Source organism: Dysidea avara, chromosome 10, assembly GCF_963678975.1.
Source record: "Dysidea avara chromosome 10, odDysAvar1.4, whole genome shotgun sequence".
NCBI classification, from domain to species: Eukaryota; Metazoa; Porifera; class Demospongiae; order Dictyoceratida; family Dysideidae; genus Dysidea; species Dysidea avara.
In genome coordinates this window covers 7,864,917-7,884,431 of record NC_089281.1, presented here as the reverse complement: position 1 = coordinate 7,884,431, position 19,515 = coordinate 7,864,917, and the positions used below count along the sequence as shown (strand labels likewise).

The following is a 19,515-nucleotide window of genomic DNA, read 5'->3' as shown; positions in this document are numbered from 1 at the left end:
AAAGTTTTAACCTTCCCTAACTTCTTTTACAGAGATCAGTTTATGTTGGATAGCGTAATCATAGCAGGTCTTTCCATTGACCAAATCGACAATATTTACACCGAGGAGAGGATGGTGTTGTACAACCAAACACACCCTGAAAATCAACTCAGCAAATCTGTTGTTGATCATCCACTGGCTTATATCCATCATGTATCAAAAGCACTGCCAAACTGCTAACCTTACCATGCAGCAATTAGTTATCTTATATGTACACATAATTATTTGTATGAAGTTTAGCTACCTATATGTGACCGTCTCAGCAAAAACCCGACTTGTTCGCACAAGCATGCGTATTGAGAAAAACGAAATTTAAAAAATTACGCATGCTACAAAGAAAAATACACAAGTTTTTATCGGGCCAGTCACGGTATTCAAAGAAGGAAGACTCAAATCGATTAAAACTATATACTATCTTATTCGCCTGCTCATGGAGAGTTCAAAAATCTTTGTTTCGTTTCTGTAGCTTCAACGGTATTCATGTCACGTGCGTTTGTTTACGGTACGGTAAACGTAAACAAGATCGTCATCGTTTCTTCTACCAAACCGCTTTCATATCCATATGCGCAAGTGTCTACAGGGCTAACACTATACCTTGGCTGATATGCTGATCCATGGTGAACATTTTAAGCCAATTGCAACATTGTAGACTATTCCAAACGGAAGCTATGACTGCAAATGTAAGTGCCTGTATTTTATTTTCAGTATAGTCACTGTAAAAATCGATTATCTTACTCTTCCTACTGTCTGGTGGTATCATTTGAAAACTACACACCACAGAAGGCTGAAACTTTGGTGATCCATTTCTTGGGCATGCACTGCTAATAATGCTGAGTGAATAAAATTTTTTTTTAAAATTGTGCGAACAAGTCAGGTTTTTGCTGAGACGGTCACATATGTAATAGCTAATTGGTTGTATAAGTTACAGTTGACCTTTATCTACACTTAATTTTACAATATACTTGTATGCATATATTGTTTATTGTTAAGTAGTTGATAGATGGACAGTCCAACTGATTGTTTCAAAAGTACATGAAGTACAGGGGCGGATCCAGGGGGGGGGGGGGGGGGGCTTTGGGGGCTGAAGCCCGCCCCCCCCTTCATATTTAGGCTTTACTTGATCATTATGCTGAGTATTATAATGAAATTTTGTCTTAGCATAATTATATGATCACTAATAATACAAATACTCATAAAACCACCTTATAAACATTTTTCCAAAGTATTATCAGTGGATTTATGCTAAAGTTTATGCAACAAGGACCCGGATCAACATTGGAGGTGTACAAGATCGAGATACTCTAATAGAGCAGTCAGCTAGCTATACTCTAATAGAACATTCACTGGAAACATGTAGTTGGTTCTGTTATGGAATTTTTCCAAATCTGCCTGCACCTATACATACAATGAAGTGCATTGGTCTGTTTAAAGGGCTTCATTCATCTACTTGTGTAGTTAATATGTATGACAATACTTAATTCAGGTACACAATTTCCATTGAAAATGCTCTCAGATTCAATCTTGTATTGTTCAAATTTCAAAATTTTCCACTTTCAACATATTATTATTCTAACATGCACCTATTCAGTGTTGTGCAATTGTGAGAGGGGTGCATCATGTACTTGGTTGCCAGTACCTACCCAAACTTTTCCATTAGCAAAATACTTCAGAGAGCCATACCTATAATCTAAAGGCAGTATATAAAATATCTACAGGCAGAAAATATTATGAATTTTATGTGGAAATGTCTCCAAATTGCAGTATTTTAGCATCTATTTTTCAAAATTTTCCTTGAGGGGCATGCCCCCAGACCCCCCTAGTTCCAGCATGCTTTGCACACCTCTACCCAAGAGATTAGTACCTTGAGTTAGCCCCACCCCCCTTTTATAAATCCTAGATCCGCCCCTGAAGTATATATGAAACTGCTAGCTTATGGACATGGAGCTGGGCTATACATGTATATAGGACAGTGATAACATCATTGTGACAGTTAATTTTAGCTAATACTATCCCAATAGGAACCCAACTGCAAAAATACTGTACATTAATGCAGGAGCTAGAGCCTACTTAAAGTTGAACAAAGAAAAATATGGCAGCCAGTTCCAGTGGTGACTTGATCACCACATCATACCTGCAGTCTTAGCATGTGTGCTGAAAGTCTCGCATGCACGCACGCACACAACACACTTCTGCTTGTCTGGAGACCATCATCTCCACCCGAGTACACACTCACCCAGCCAGGAGATGCTGGATAACCAGCAATTTACAAAGCCATTGAATTTAGGCTAGGAAAGAGAACTCATCTAGCCAGGAGATGCTGGATAACTTATTTTACAAGCTACTGAAATTTAGGCCAGGTGAGATGACCCCCAGAAAGGTGGATAGGCTATAAACAACTGATCATGAGTCAGAGACTTAGTCCTCCTCATGCAAAGCATGCATAATGTAAAGCTCTCTTGTTGGCTTGCAAGGTCAATGTAAAGGGAGTCTCCTAGACCTGCCTGGTATCCACCACACAGCAGAGTCAGGAGTGCTGCCATTAGCATCATCACCTATAAGCCTACAAGTGATGTGTTACTGCATGTGTCTGCCACAAGGAGGCTGGCAGCATGGACACACACATGCAATTGGAGTATAGAATCCTTCCACATTCTTCCATATGGAATTTGAAATTTACAGTCCAAGGTAAGATGTCAAATTGTCATGCTCAACATGTATACAAATCAGTTAGCAAATTAGTGTCTGTATAACTGTAACATTCCCTCTATAGCTTTCCAATGTTTTCCATACTTTGCAGAATAGCACATAGCCAAGTGAGCAATTTTACATGGTGGCTACATGCATGATTATTGACAAATCAATATAATTATACTGACTGAAATGATTATTTATAGTGCACGTACTGTGATGAAAATAAAAGTACTTCACAATTCTAACATGCTATTGGCTCTTACATTTATGTTACTGCTGGATAATGATGATTATTGCTAAAATAAAATAATCACTTAATTTATACTTAGCACTAGGACCGGGTCAAACACAACCAAGCACATACACCAATGTTGCAACCTACCCATTGGGCATGTATAAACAGTGCCATAGCCAGCACTCAGAGTGGTGTGTGTGTGTGCCGGTGGAAATGATATGCATGCATATACTGGTAAGGGAGTTTAACTGGCATCAGAAAATCACAATACTAAATTACACAAAATACAAGTTAGCTATATAGTGGTATTAATTGATTTGTTCATGGCATATTTGAGATGCGGTTTCTGAAGGTGATGGCTCAGTTAAGAAGTGAGGCTATGCACGGCAAGGTAGTGAAGGCTATATATAGGGCACAATCAGCATTATGGTCTCGAATCAAGGAAGTATGACACAGACTAAAGTAAGGCTCAAACGAATAGTGGTTTACTGTATTCGAATACCATATAGTGGGAAATTTTCAAGGGACGAAAGTCGTCCCTTGAAAATTTCCCACTATATGGTATTCGAATACAGTAAACCACTATCAGGGGCGTAGCTAGCCAGAAGGTGATGGAGGGGCAGGTATGCCCCCACGAAACACTCAAAATCATTCATAATTGCAAAAAAGGCTAATGACCCAATGGTGGGCTAGCCAACATATGGTGTTGTATTATTACAGCTGAAATAACTAGCTACGTAACCATTTCAGAACTGACTGCTTCCAATCAAGGTAGCTATATTCGTCGAGCATCATCGCACGTGCCACAACTGTACTCCAACAAATTCATCCACAGTCCGGTAGAGCTAATACTTTAGTGCAAATACAGGTTACTTTACGTTAGCCACAGCCTGTGCTGCAGTCCTAGCACACTGCTGACAGGATGACGTATTCACTCACTCCACTCAGCGAAATTCAAATGCCATGTATTGCACGAAATCCCACCTGTCTTGCTAGCAGAATTTGTAAGCTTGACTGATCCACCTGACTGACTGACAAAGTAAAAACAGACTGCACTGCCGTACGTACAAAGGTCCAGTGTGATCGACTCGATAAAATAAACTTGGTACATTTATTTAGCTAACACTTTATCACCTCGTAGACAGTAGGTTCGTAGCATCATCCGGTCTCCTTTGTCACTTGTGAGTTGTGACTCCTGCCGTGGAGAAGCGGGTCACTCTTTTTAGATTCAAAAATGTTCTATCACGCGAGTAATCTAGGCTAAATATAGAAGTATGTGTCTAATATTTTCGTTCGATGGATTCACGAGCGAGTTGAATGTTGTGTGCGCATTCACTAGCAACCCCTGGTGATACCGCGTAGTAGTGTACATAATTTACAGTCATTTGCGTGTCAGTTTAATACTGGTAAACTTGTGACGAAGGTTTAAAAAAAAATCATTTAGTGATGGGGGGGCAAATGCCCCCCCTTAGCTACGCCTCTGACCACTATTCGTTTGAGAGAGCCTTACTTTAGTCTGTGTCATACTTCCTTGATTCGAGACCATAATGAAAATATAATCATGGGACGAAACTTTCATGAAACTGTGCAAAACACGATTTTCACGTTTTTAAATTCGCGAAAATCTAGAAATTGGGTAATAGCTATGTGTATAAACTGAAACATTTCATGATTATATTTTCACGAAGCTATCAACACTCGCGAAAGTTTCGTCCCTCGGCCATAATGCACTTTCTGAAAGGATTATCACAGCAAGTACTGTGATAGAAAGTAATCAAGGTAAGGCGGCCACTACCAAGAAGCCTACAAATAACCACAAATAGCTTTGTGGCTTCGTATGAATAACTTCACTAAGAACGCGACGCCATAATGCACTTTCTGAAAGGATTATCACAGAGATTACTGTGATAGAAAGTAATCAAGGTAAGGCGGCCACTACCAAGAAGCCTACAAATAGCTTTGTGGCTTCGTATAAATAACTTTACTAAGAAAACGATGCCTTAATGCACTTTTTGAAAGGATTATCACAGCGACTACTCTGGAGTAAGCCACAAATCCACGAAGTCTTGCGCTTACGGCGATTCACCGTGGAATTAGTGCATCTTCACCAATTAATGGCTGCCTAATTCTATTACTGTTCTTCGCTTTATCGCCAATTTTTGTTCCTTTCATGCTTTCATTAGCATCGTCTTTCGCTTACAACTAATCACTTGTCACCATATAAATGATCACGTGCTAAGGACAACCAATACCAGGACATTGTAAATGATAATGGAGGAGATTTTATCCCTCTTGTATGTGAGACCTTTGGTGTTTGGTCACCATATGCCCTATCAATTTTAGGATCCATAGCTGACAGAACAACTGTTAGAAACGGTTTACCACGAAAGTTTGCTAGGCGCCAACTTCTCCAGCAACTGTCTGTGACTTTGTGGAGGTACAATGCAAAAATGATACTCCGCCAGTATTCGCTTACTGCTGAGGACGAATTTCCTGACTTTGACATTGGTTAAGTTAAGTACGTATAGGTAGTAATAAGTATATAGTTAGGTAATAAGTAGTAGTATGTTGTAGTTTTCAGTATGCTGTATTGCACGCAAAAAAAAATTCAAATCTTAGTTTCTGCATGGTCACCCGCCCGTATGGAAAACCTGGACCCCCAGTTTACACAGGTTCTAATAGTTCTTGTGCGTCGACAAATTTAAAGCGGAAGTCACGTGTGGTAATTATAGTTTGAAGTTCAAAAATAAATCGATTTGATTGGTCGAAATCCTCTGCACGTGATTTCGCTTGTTATTGTTGTCGCGCAAGAACGATTACAGCGGTTCTAAGAGACCTTGCGTGCGAATTCAAATCTTAGTTTCTGGTCACCCGCCCGTATGGAAAACCTGGACCCCAGTTTACACAGGTTCTAATAGTTCTTGCGCGTCGACAAATTTAAAGCGGAAGTCACATGTGGTAATTATAGTTTGAACTTCAAAAATGAATTGATTTGATTGGACGAAATCATGTGCACGTGATTTTCACTTGTTTGTTGTCGCGCAAGGTCTCTTAGAACCGCAGTATGAGGGCTATTATTAATATTACAGGCGCTTAATTGCACGCGACCTGATTTTTTTACTGCAAAAGATCGAGATACTCTAATAGAGCAGTCATACTACCCTTAACTGTAATCAGGGGCGTAGCCAGGCAATATTTAATGGTTGGGCATAACATCAACTTAACTATACACACAAGAAACACGCTCACTTTCATGTGAGACTTTATCAAAGAAAAATATGAAAAGTGTATGCACGCAAGGCCTACAGCTACCTATGCTATAGTGTAAACAAATGTTACTTGCATGCAAACATTTTACTAGCTATAGCTATGCTATTCTATTACTTGTAGGGTATGCATCCGCTGACGATCGTCGTAGCTGAGCATCACGTGACATCAAACTGCTGAACCTACAAGAACCAACAACGTAAATAGTTCATCACATATTTACTACAATCAATTGGCAGTATAGCTTACAGACCAACCACCACAGCGATATGCAATGCTTTTCAAGTAAACGCCACCTAGCCCCAAATGAAGGCCGGGGGGCGCTAATTTATGAACTATAATGAGTCCATAGATAATCACAAATATCAGCATGCCAAGAAAGCTTCGTCCCAGACTTCAGCCAATGTACATTTTGCATGTATCTGGTGTAAACCACAACTCGGTTAATCAGTACAAATTGTGCACGTGACACTTTACAAGGACTTGACCTTTTCTCCATTTCCAGCTCCATCTGCCATTATTGTTATCTAGAAGAGTACGTTTTCCCATTTTCTTTCATCAGCAGTAAGTTAGGCTATATGGTATTTTCCTTATCAAAAAATACGCTTGACAAGTCCACTGAAACGAAATCTTTTGTTGCCAGCACCATCCGCACTGAATCCTACTGACGATTATCACTAACTGTGACTTAGAGGTACAGTACCACACTTCGACTCCATTTTAAATTTCGAATTTAAACCGCGTCAAGGAGCGTGGCACGTGCGTCTACATGAAGTGTAATAAATTATAGGGACTTTCCAAGGAATTTTCCACACAATGGATCACGTGATACACCATCTATCTCGATCCCTTCTTCGAAGTCAATGGTTCAACATGAGGTACACGTTTACGCTTTACAGTATTAAAGTAGGGTTGTTTTGTGTGCTGCTGTGAATCCTCGCGTGAATCTTAAGCTACTTGTGATGGTTGGGCAAGAAACTGTGATGGTTGGGCAAATGCCCGCCCATGCCCACCCTTGGCTACGCCACTGACTGTAATATTAGTAAAATGCTTCTAACTAGCCTAGTTTTTTGTATAGCTGTTATTATAGCTGTTATTAATGCTTTTCTGTAACCAAAGTATAAATAATTTCAGTAGCATTAACTACTAGCCCATAGCTTTAACTTTCCTAACAATATAATTCAAATGTGGTCCTCTAATGATTAGTCTAGTAACTCTTCTAAACTTCAACTTCCTTATCACTGAGCACTGCAGGGGTACAGAAAGCCGGCAACATTCGGTGAGCTTAAACTTCAAATTTTCCATGACTAAAATTGTATGGTCCAAGATTGGCAAGTAGAAACCCTTAGTTAAAACATCCCCAGATGATCACTGAAAAACACTAGCCTAGAGCACTCAATAACTCTAAACTTTGACAGTTACTTTTCTCAAGGTTACCGAATATATAGAGGGTTAGAAACACATAACTAGTGGGCTAAGACTTCACATTTGAATGAAGAGTTACTGATGTGTAAATAGAATAGTTAAATTTCATTTTGGATAATGATCATTTGAACACCTTAGCTAATAAGTCATAGAAATACTTTCCTGTCATAGCTAATGAGACATTTATTTCACTTGGATAGCACAAATAGCTACATGAGCAAGACATTTCCTAGTATACTTAAATGCTATACATCAGTTGTTTTAAAGCAGTGTAGCTAGCCATATGCATGATCCATCAACAATTTTCCTAGTGCATTTTTGCAGAGGCATAACTATTTTATTGTGCTGTTGGTTAAGCTTAACTATAATAAAATCAACATAAATAATAAGTGTGTTGTCATATGTAAGTGTCTATAGTCCTGAAGTCCTGATCATCCGCCCGCCTGCATCCATTTGTTGGCTAGGGAGTGACCAGAAACTAAGGTATGACTTGGAGTGGCATAATTTTATTATTCGGCTACAAAGCAAACGAATATTAATCCGAATATTCGGCTAATCGTTTGAGCCTTAGACTAAAGGCACCTGGTAGCCAAGTTTTTTTCTTTACTTTGGCCCCTTTTCTGTTACACCTTTTCAGCTATAAGCCACTAAGTCTAAGTCCTTGCAATTAGGTTAGGTAATCCTAAGGTTGCAGCACATGTTGCTGTCAGACCTTCAGTGCTGGTCACTGTAAAGCGCTAATAACAATAAATACTTTAGGTTTAAGGAAGAAAATCCATCCCTCCTGGAGGAGACTGAGTGTGGCCCCGACTAGACATTGGGTGACCTGCAGTTCGAATCCTGGGGTTGGAGGGATTTTTTTCCTTACTTTGGCCCCTTTTCTGTTACACCTTTTCAGCTATAAGCCACTAAGTCCAAGTCCTTGCAATTAGGTTAGGTAATCCTAAGGCTGCAGCACATGTTGCTGTCAGACCTTCAGTGCTGGTCACTGTAAAGCACTAATAACAATAACAATAACAAGTGCCAGTATATATACATCAGTAGTGTGGCAATGTCACATTGATGTGTATACACTATGTGCATACGCAACATACTGAGCCAAAGTCTGAATAAAATCAGTATAATTACCTAGCAATTAGAGCTATTGTGATTGTTACAGTACTTACGTGTGATTTTCCCAGGGGGTTTTACAACTTGTTTGTCTGCCCAGTACAATATTCAAAAACTCTTCTGTAGTGTGTGGCTTGTCTATATATTTCATAATAAACATACATGTCATACTATGAATAGTTGACTGTTGCTCAGCATATAGCATGTATGGAATTGGTGGTCACTACCCCTTTTGTGGTAATTTGCGATGACATCACCATGAGTCACACAGTGGCATTATACTGGCTAACCAGGAAAAAAAATTTTTACCGAGGCAAAGTTTATACATTGACCTAATTAAGAGGGTCTCAACTGATTCACAAACACTTTCAAGCATGGATGGTACAGCATTTGCAGGTCGACTCTCTAGTCGGATGGAAGAAACTGTTTCAGAAGACTCCAGCTTAGTTAATGCCCTTATGTCATCAAACAAAAGCTCACTAAACATCTATGGGACCATTTTACAGTTAACTTCAACTCTGATCAATCCTGTTCATTTCATTTGTTATGTCTATGCCACCGATGCTCAAGACAACGAATCTCCACCAATTTTCTCCCTCTTTAATGACACTGAACTACAAATTTGTAATAAGTACATAGTTACTCTACATAGTTAAGTAATAAGTAATTGTAATGTAATTAATGTATAGCTGTACATTTCTGGCTGTGGGCACAGGTTGCCCACAGACCTTTGATGCGGGTTCTCCTGCTTCAAAAAGCATTATAAATAAAAAATAATGCTACAGTATATCATGCTTCAATTATTAGACTAGTTTAATTGTACTCAACACAAATAAAACTGACTAGATATTTTGAGTGGTCAGATACTTTTATTGATCTGATGTGATATTTAAGTCAGAGATTATCTCTTCAACTGCATGTGCTAAACATATCAAGCTAAGCGGGAGTCTGGGTGCACACTCCCTCAAGGAAAAATTTGAAATAATATGCTTTGACTTGGCATGTGGAGGCTATTTTTTGATTGTGACTGCTAATGCATGATATACATGATCAATTAGCTCAATGCAATACCATGCAGTTGACTCATCGGAACTTTTGAAAAGTAATTTAAAGACAATTAACGGCTTAATTTAGATGATATAGACCAAGCAGTGTAATGAGAACACGGTGGCTATAATCTGTACTGAATGCTCTATTAGAGTATATTATGATGACTGCTCTATTAGAGTATCTCGATCTTTTTCATACAAATTCAAGTAGCTGAAAAGTGGTCCAACCAATGCCGCCAGACCTTGTCACCGTGGGTTACGGCCCTGCTTAGTACTACAGCCATATATTCTATTATGTACTGTGGTACAGTAGTTATGTTGTTTAGTAATGTTTGAGTAGAAAATTCGGGGTGCCAAAACTCAGGCCTGCTTAGCCTGAATTGTTGAGCATTTTTTTACCGAGGCAGCTGCCTCGGTTGCCTCAATGGTACTGGTCACATGCATTGGTGATCGATCACTGTCACAAATTAACATGCAGTAAACAATTCACTGGAATTTAGCACATGCAAAAGCAATGGAAGTGCATGATAACCACCAAACCTTAGAGTTGTCATTAATTTTAATTGTGATTCAATACAGAGAGCTACAACTCTGCCGTGACCTGCACATGCTGTTGAAACAACATTAGAAGTTGCGCATGCATGCAGCAGGGATTAGCCAGTGTGTTACTTTTGGTAGATTTAGCAGGCACTTAAATACATATTCCTTGATTCAGTAACATTTCCTATTGATACAGAATCAAACACAAATTTCTATATAATTGCTACTACCTTTAGTATAGTTATAACTATGTAAGTAAAGTAACTACTTTATAGCTAATTGGCCGGTGCATGGATGTTGAAGTAGTTGGTATTATTGTCTCAGTTCTTGCCCACTTTGTGGAAAAGGATAAGAAAAAGCACAACATAATTATGCAGTACAAGATTTGCCGATTACTATAATACACACGACTATATAGTTTATAACATTTGTCCAGTGAACATGCTTATCACTGGAGAGTTTATCACTGGAGAGTTTACCACAAAAGTGGTATATATACGTTTGTTATAACATCTACATACCCTCGTGCTTTTTGGTCGCATGTTATGATAGGACTTCAAGTAAACTTTCTTTGGATGACCCCATAGAAGTGTTGGAGGCTCACATAATATACTTGTAACTGCTTGGTAAAATAATATGATGACACTATTGAGCATGCATATGCATGAGCTTTACGCACTTATAGAAATTCGGCTACATAATTCAAGCACTGAAATGATTACACATAATAAAAACATCTCTGTACCTGAAATCATATAAATCTTGATTGGACAACTGTTTGTGATATTATATACACAGCAAATATGTATAGGTACAATGCATAAAAAAAGTTGAGAGGGTGGAGTTTTACCTGTACTCTGGAGTAAATGCATTCTGTTGCTAACTATATATCCTGGTACAATAACCACACCAGTACTTGTGCATAATTTAAATAACTCTTGGTTGAGTGTTTTCTTTACTGATTACTCTATAAAATTGTGGACAGTCACCATTGGCCAGATTCTGGCACACAAAGCAACCATACAAATATTGCTGTTAATCATATACATTTACTTAATTATATAACTAATCCTCTCTCCATGTTACCAGTACTTCATCAGTTCGGAAACGTTGGGTGCAACTGGAATCTTCTATCTTAGTAAATTGCCCTGTTCGAAAAAGTTCATAGCCAGCTTGAGCAATCATTGCCCCATTGTCGATGCAGTAACGATCATCAGTTGCAAACAGTTTGGCGCCCCTCTCTCGTGCCATCTCACCCATCATCTCTTGTAGCCGTATGTTACAGCCAACACCACCAACAATCAGAACCTCTGCAGAGGAACAATGTGCCATTGCCCTCTCTGTGATCTCAACCAACATTGCGAAGACAGTTTCCTGAAGTGAGTAGCACAAGTCTGCTGCAGTACAGGCGCCCTTTTCCATTTTTTTAATTCCAACATCTTCAATGTAGGAAAGCAATCCTGAGAACGATACGTCCATGCCTTTTACCACATATGGCAATTGAATGTACCGCTTCCCTTCCTTTGCAAGTTGCTCAATGTTGTATCCAGGGCTGGGATCATTGGATAGCTTTATCAATCGAGCAAATCTATCAAGGCAGTTTCCTACAGCAATATCCAGAGTTTCACCAAAGATGTGGTAGCGTTGGTTAGAATATGATATAACTTGTGTGTTACCTCCACTGACATATAAAACAGTTGGGTTCTTTGCTCCTGTCACTAGTCGTCCCATCTCAATATGTCCGATACAGTGGTTAACTGCTACCAGAGGCTTGTTCCAGAGTTGGGATATGGTTCTTGCAACTACAGCAACAGCTACAAGTGGAGCTCCCATTCCTGGACCCTTGGTAAAGCAAATACAATCAAGTTCTTGTGGTTTCACCTTTGCTTCATCCAGTGCAGCTTGGAGTACATCTGGAAGAAATAAAGTAAATCACGTGCACATTACTGTTCAGTCACGTGCGGCGAGTAAGGAAAACACCCCGCCCACACGAAAATGATTATGTGCAAGACCGTTCTTTAATAATACAGGTACATTTGACGGATTACCAAGTATGTGCTGCTGATGGTGAATCGCTGTGTCACGTGGTAGAAACCCTTGGCCAGGGGGGGCTACGTAAGTGTGGCGCACGTTAGATAACACCTTTCCATCACACACAACCCCGATTCCAAGCTTGTTGGCACTTCCTTCCAACCCAAGACAGAGAACCATATCAACCGTGACGTCGACTGCGCGTATACCAGAAAACACTAAAATTTAATTTTCCGCACAGGGCGCTTAAATTATTTCCATAATGTATTTTTGTTAAAAATATTCGTAGGCTACAATTAATTCTCGGATTCATTTGGATTTCTTGGCCGGTACACTATATAAATAGGTAGAAATTGGTGTTTGATTGCATAGACTGATCTCCCTGTAAAGTCAAAAAAAAAAAAAAAGTATGTGAGTTTCTGATCTATACCTGTGTTAACTAGTTTCTGGTTGCTACATGTGTACACAGTAACTGGTGATGGTACATTGGTGGAGTGCTTTAGTGAGTTGATCAACTTCTGGGCTCCTTTCCAGTTGCCACTGCAGTGGTATAGTGAGACACATTAGTTTAGTAAGGATCATATGGATGCTTACATGGGTGGGCGCTTGTTGATAACTGTCGGTGGAGACTGGCTAATAAGTTCAACAGCTCCTGGTTTTGAATATATGTTGAAAATATTAAACATCATCATTACCTTCAAAAATTCTCCAAGAAATAATGAGTTCCAGGCATATGAATTGTATTCTATGGAAATAAGAGCTGGTATAAATATTTGTGTGTGTGTGTGTGTGTGTGTGTGTGTGTGTGTGTGTGTGTGTGTGTGTGTGTGTGTGTGTGTGTGTGTGTGTGTGTGTGTGTGTGTGTGTGTGTGTGTGTGTGTGTGTGTGTGTGTGTGTGTGTGTGTGTGTGTGTGTGTGTGTGTGTGTGTGTGTGTGTGTGTGTGGTGCCCATGCTGCCAACCTGGGCTTGGTAACACACCACTTGTAGCTAGTGACAGTCCTGACCATGTGGTGGAGACCAGGCAGGGTTAGCAGTGGCAGATCTCAGAGAGGGTTTCAGGTTGGGTAGCTTTTTAATTCTAGGATCTGCTTAGGAGGCATAAGTGGAAGTCACTCAACAAGCGTGCAGGCTATGGAACATGCACCTTTAGAATCACTGATGGTAGAGAATTAACTTGCTTTTATTGTGATTTGATAAAGAATGATAATGTATGGAGCTAATCATATAGAAACAAAATTTTAATGCAGAAGCACTAAGAATAGTGGTACTTGTTGATATACTTTGTATATCTATGCAATGTATGTGTACAAAGCATGCTCTGTCTTTAAAAGTCTAAAAATGTATCCCACAAGAAAAATGTTAGTCTCCTGAAATTGGGTAGGTAAAAACAGTGGACCCGGGGACCAAGGACCCGGGACCCATGGAAATCCAACTTTTCTTGGAATTTTTACACTTTACAGTATTCTATACTTGTACTAGGTACCTTTGCAAGCAGTCTTGCATGGCCAATCCACTTTTCCCCCCTCACGGCGTCTCGCACGATGTTTACACCAATTAGAAATTATAAGCGCCTTTGAAAAGTGTCTGAAGCTGACTGAATTAATTACAGGTCACTCACTATTTTCCCAGAGTATTTGTTTGCACAATGTTTCTAAACTTTAGTAGTTAATAGACTAGCATGCTCACTGCACACAAGACGAATAATTACCAGCTAAGCTAAGCAAGTTCCAGCAGCTCTTCATACGTCATGATGCATTTGCACAATGCTCCTAAACTACTATAGTAGCTAGGTGGCATAATAGACTAATATGCTTACTGTGCAGCAGGCAGTGGCCTATAAATGTGGTCAGCTTCAGACACTTTTTAGAGGCACTTATAATATCTAATTGGTGTAAACATCATGCGAGACGCCGTGAGGGGAGAAAAAGTGGGTTGGCCATGCAAGACTACTTGCAAAGGTACCTAGTACAAGTATAGAATACTGTGAAGTGTAAAAAGTTCCAAGAAAAGTTGGATTTCCGTGGGTCCTCGGTTTCCTTGGTCCCCGGGTCTACTGTTTTTACCTACCCCCTGAAATTGTATTTGGAAACAATTTGGTGGACTTTTATTGAATAAGCATTATGAATAATAATACGCAGCCATGCAAATCTGTTGTACTAAGGGTCTCCAAAATTTTGATTACTATCTTTTTTTGGTCTATAATGCTCAGTTATGCTGTGTTCATTCTAGAACATAAGGAAATCACTTTGAAGGGATGCATGGTGCATCTTAGTTATTTATAAAACTCTAAAATAGCTATAGTTACATATAGCTCTCTGGAGCATTTGACTGTTTTATTAGAGTACAGTATTAGAGTAACTGACTGCTCTATTAGAGTATCTCAAACTTAAAAGCGGACCCCCTCGGAATAAAATTGTAGTCCAGCTAGCCCACCATACTTCTGAGGCCATATGTGCCTTGTGACACATATGGGCTCCTACATGCACAGTACAAAGTCGTATAAAAAAATTAATAATGATAGTATCATGCTGCAGTCGCCTTCTTGACCCTAAAGGGGGAGTGCTAGAGTAGCATAAGTTAACTATGTCATTATACATAGCTTGGTGGGATACTTCAACAAAGTGGCACACTCTTCACTGCAGTTAATAGCATCTTGAAGTTCCTATGCACATTGTTTAAATTTTATATCCAACTTAAATAGTGTTGTTCATAGCCTTTACACATGACATAGATATCAAAATTAGAACACCCATCATAGTATTTAATAACTGAATAATTGGAACGCCCTGTGATAGTTTATTTGGAGTATATTGTTCTTTTTCTGTATGTTCTCTTAGGATGACCATGTGATTTGTGTGTTTTTCGGTTGGTGTCATTGTGGTTTGCTAATTATACTGATTACACTGTTAACTTGATAATGTTTGTGTTTGTGTGTGTGTTGTGTTTGTGTGTATGTTTGCGTAGTAAAATGCTAAACAAAATTAACGAGCCTGTATTCATGGGAATTCAATTTAATGATGTCCTTATCAGCTATAGGGAACCCATGCAGCAAGATAAACTTCTGAGAAACTAAATCATCCACATTACGATAAAATTCTGCTTTTTGCTAGCACGCTCACAAAGCCAGATACCTATTTACGTTTACCATAGTGTTAAAAGTTAACTATGTCATTATACATAGCTATGGCTAACATAGTTTTACTACTGCTCAGCACTTAGTACAAACTACTTTGTATAACCCACCTACCCGCTCCATAAAAGAGAGGGTTTCAGTGGAAACCATGGCAACCTTCCTACTAGTTAGAGTTCCCTTGGATTGATTTGCACTCCAACAATGGGGCTTACACCATGCATACAGATCGTACACTGCAGGAGAGGATGGACCAGGTCCCTGCAATTGTCCATGGCCCATTGGGGGTGTTGCTCGCTTGGCCTAAATGAATTGCTTATAATTAGCTTACCCAACATCTCTTGCTAGATACTTTCCATGGAGGGTTGAGGTAGGGACAAGATCTCTGGACAGGCATCAAGAAGTGTGTGTAGTGTTCGAGGTAACTCATGATATACAATATTTGTGTATCATCTGAATTTTGGTGAAATGATTCAAGCATGGTTCTAAGGGGGTTTCACCAGTTTCCGGAAACCAGTCAGCTTTTTTAGATTGAAAAAATAATTAAAACTCAATGAATTTTTAACCTAAAATAACGTATTTAAGTACTTGGATAGTTTAAGTAACTAGTGATCAAATTATTCTCTCCACCACAAAACAATTCAAATACTATGATTAAATGCTTCATTTGCACCTTTGAGCGCCTTAAAATATTTATCGTTCTTGATTTAATAACTTGTAACTGCTCGATAAGATGGTAAATCTCTCTGTATAGGCTTAGAATGACATTTTTGGGTGATTTTCACTTGTAGTTTACTAAACAATCTATATAGTAGGTTCTAATTCCAATACCACTGTGTGGACCCCGCCCCTACTCTAAAGTTAGAAACCAGTCAGCAATTTTCTAGAACCGCCCCTGTGATTCTATCACAATATTACTCTGGTTTAATAATTAACAGAATAGCTGCTTTTCTTGCTCGAATATTAGTGACATTTTTATGAGGATCACATCACAGGACACCTGGGGTTGCAAATCAAGAACTTAAAACATCAAAAAAAGAGAAAAAGCATTGTGATACTCTAATGGGCAGTCTAACACTCTAATATAACAGTCACTTATACTCTTTTTTTTAAATATTTAAGTGCTTTGAAATTGAAACATTAAGTAAGCTGAAATATCAAAATGCTATGAAATATTGTATTCATTTTCCATGATATATTGTAACTGCTCGGCCCTAGTGTTTGTGCGTGCACGTGTGCATGCGTGTATGAGCTTGCATGTGCAGGCATACAAGCACATAACATTACCTTCCTATTTGTTGATCTAACACTGCTAGTAGTGGAACAACAGCTGCTATGGCTATTCCCTTAGCATCCACCTGTAACACAACAATAGATGCAACCTTATACTATAGAACATGATATGGGTATTTGCAGTAGGACATCTACAACACATACATAAACATACCCATACATGTCATGCACACTAGATATGGGCACACACCAGTGACGATTCTAAAGCTAGCACTGCATGCATGTTGTTGTGAAGCTGTAGTTTAAAGTAGAATTTTAAGAGATCTGGGAGTTGCAGTAGAGTTTTTGCAATTTAAAATACCTTAAAATTAATGCCAAAAACAAGAAAACACCAAAACCAACAATGTCATAGTTTAGATTTTATTTTTCATCATCTCCCCATAGAATCGCCTAGAGGCTACACACAGAGATGACACAATACATACGTATGACAAACACGCACACACGCACACAAACACTACACACAACACAGATACATACAGGCATGCACATTCACGTGGACAATCACATATGCATTAGAGCGGACAGACAGACACACCTCCACTAACTGCACATCATAGTCCACAAGTCTCGATAGCTGGAAATTCTGCTCAGAAGAGAGCAATGACTCCACACAATTACTCAACCACTGCTCAATATCCAGTGTACACTGTTCAATAGCGACAGCCTAGTGTATAACATTCAATCCTCATAACTACATCACTATAGTAACACTCACTGACTCATTATCCTCTAAGTGTGAACATACTTCAAACAATTCTTGACCTTCTCTGTAAACATGCAGTGGTAGTACTAAAACATAACCTCAAAAAAAATGTTGTTAAATAATAAAAATGCCTCACTTGAGAACTGATCCAGCCTTGGTTCACTACTGTTTGACAAAGTAGAAAATATTTGTTTTCTAAGTCCACAACCTGTGCTACACTGGGCTATATTTTTGTGCTCATTATCTGTGCCATTGTCAGTGCAGTCATACCGAATTGCTGTCAGACTGCACATAGAATTGAGAATAACTACACCGGGTATCTTTAACACCAACAAAGGGTCAATTGATGTGAAAGGCGGTAGAACTTCATAAAAACAGTGAACTGAATGACTTGAACCTTCTTTGCATGGTAGCTGTACTAAAGTCAAGTAGTGTGGGTCGGAGTTATCACTGCATTTAAATTAATAAATTTCAGACTTTATATATATAAATCCCTCACACTTGAATAGGATTGCTGCCCAGCACAAGCACCCATTTTGATTCCACAGGCTGGTAAACAGAAATAAGTAAGAGACTACTTATCGAAGCAGTAGCAAACAGTGCTTCTTCATGCTCCTGTAATGTAGACAAAATAGCAATGGTACAAGTGTGCTAGATGATTACATGTTGTAGAAGTTTTCCAATTGTGAATTTCCACCAGTGCAAGGAGTAATGATGCAACAATGCGTACCCATCTTCTTCAACCACACACTTGTATGAAATGAGGTGTGTGCCAGATGCTGTGAACCCCAAGAACACGTGACTACAACATGAATAGCTTAATTCATTGCTATATGTACATAAAGCAGTACCCGTTGTCAATGTTGTCTCCCAGAATTACGTCAAATGGTACCGCTCTGACTAGTTTCTTACAAGCTAAACGAGTTATGGACTCTCTTTCGTGGCCATAACATAATTCTCGCTGCTGTATCCTTTGTGTAAAACACGGTTGCATTCCGCTCCCGGTATTACACCACACTAACAATCCAACTCATCTGTTACTGTAATTCAACATTGGACTTTCATATTTAGCCGCTCACATTGAGTATGTACATTCGGTAGTGGGTTTGTGTTTAGCAGTCCGTTTATCTCCGTGGTACTTATTTGGGAAAGAGAAGCCATACTTCCTGACTACTGCTAACAGTCACGAGATGATAAAATCATTATAAATCTAGATCAGCATGTGCGAGCCGGTGGTGGTGTTTATCGTTCGCGTAACAATCGCCATTATTGGGGTGATCGTCGGCATATCCGCCGCATTTTGCTTCGGTATCGTCTTCGATAATCCTCATGCGGCGGCATGGGCCGCCACATCAAGTATATTTGCAGCTATATCACTGGTGGTAATTCTACTGGCCTACTGGAAAAAGTTAAAAGAGTGGGCACTCATCCTGTTTGCCCTAGTCGGAGCGACCGGGATTATTCTTGGTTCCACTGCAATTGTCCTATACATCATATTGGGAATCTATGATAAAGATAGTAAGCGTATATAGTTTTTGTGTAAGGCATGTAGTATCCCACATTTCCCTCTAGCTATGGTTTTTCTAATTCGCTGCTTATGTTGTGTTATCATATACATGGAGTTAGCAACTCTCATAGTATAAACACTTTATACCTATGCTGCATTCAAGAAGATACCTAGGCCTGTTGATATCTTTTGTATTGCATGAATTGTGTATGACATGATCACCTTCATGACATGATTATAGACCATGTGTGATCTCAGGCATGATCATACAAAAAAGTTGCTATGGCTTTGGATTTACAGAAAAAGTGCGGACAAAAGTATTGAGCATTCTTTTGCAAAATCCGTCCCTAAGCAAAAACAATATATGTTGAGTACTTTACTTAGTGACTTACTGTATTATAACAATTAATCTAGCTTCCAATTCCTTCACATTAGCATTTTAAAATTTTCCTAGCACAGAGCACATACGTTTTGTGTGCACGTGATTTTAT

At 39.1% G+C, this 19,515-nt stretch overlaps 2 protein-coding genes and 1 long non-coding RNA gene across 3 annotated transcripts; all 3 read right to left on the bottom strand.

The window, feature by feature from the left end:
* Positions 1–6,210: 6,210 nt before the first annotated feature.
* On the bottom strand, positions 6,211–6,990 carry LOC136268377 (uncharacterized). Its single transcript, XR_010706993.1, has 2 exons — positions 6,482–6,990; positions 6,211–6,414 (listed from the first exon to the last, which is right to left on the bottom strand). It is a non-coding gene; the product is annotated as an uncharacterized lncRNA (long non-coding RNA).
* Positions 6,991–11,074: 4,084 nt separating this feature from the next.
* Positions 11,075–12,630, bottom strand: LOC136268362 (probable tRNA N6-adenosine threonylcarbamoyltransferase). Its single transcript, XM_066063685.1, has 2 exons — positions 12,405–12,630; positions 11,075–12,269 (listed from the first exon to the last, which is right to left on the bottom strand). Exons 1-2 carry the CDS (start codon positions 12,565–12,567, stop codon positions 11,422–11,424), a joined length of 1,011 nt encoding a protein of 336 aa, XP_065919757.1. The 5' UTR covers positions 12,568–12,630; the 3' UTR covers positions 11,075–11,421.
* An 8-nt stretch (positions 12,631–12,638) lies between these two features.
* LOC136268356 (uncharacterized) lies at positions 12,639–18,758 on the bottom strand. Its single transcript, XM_066063678.1, has 11 exons — positions 18,369–18,758; positions 18,181–18,319; positions 18,017–18,132; positions 17,654–17,967; positions 17,530–17,603; positions 17,350–17,478; positions 16,806–16,876; positions 13,083–13,132; positions 12,982–13,039; positions 12,818–12,927; positions 12,639–12,769 (listed from the first exon to the last, which is right to left on the bottom strand). Exons 1-11 carry the CDS (start codon positions 18,509–18,511, stop codon positions 12,684–12,686), a joined length of 1,290 nt encoding a protein of 429 aa, XP_065919750.1. The 5' UTR covers positions 18,512–18,758; the 3' UTR covers positions 12,639–12,683.
* Between the last annotated feature and the right edge of the window lie 757 nt (positions 18,759–19,515).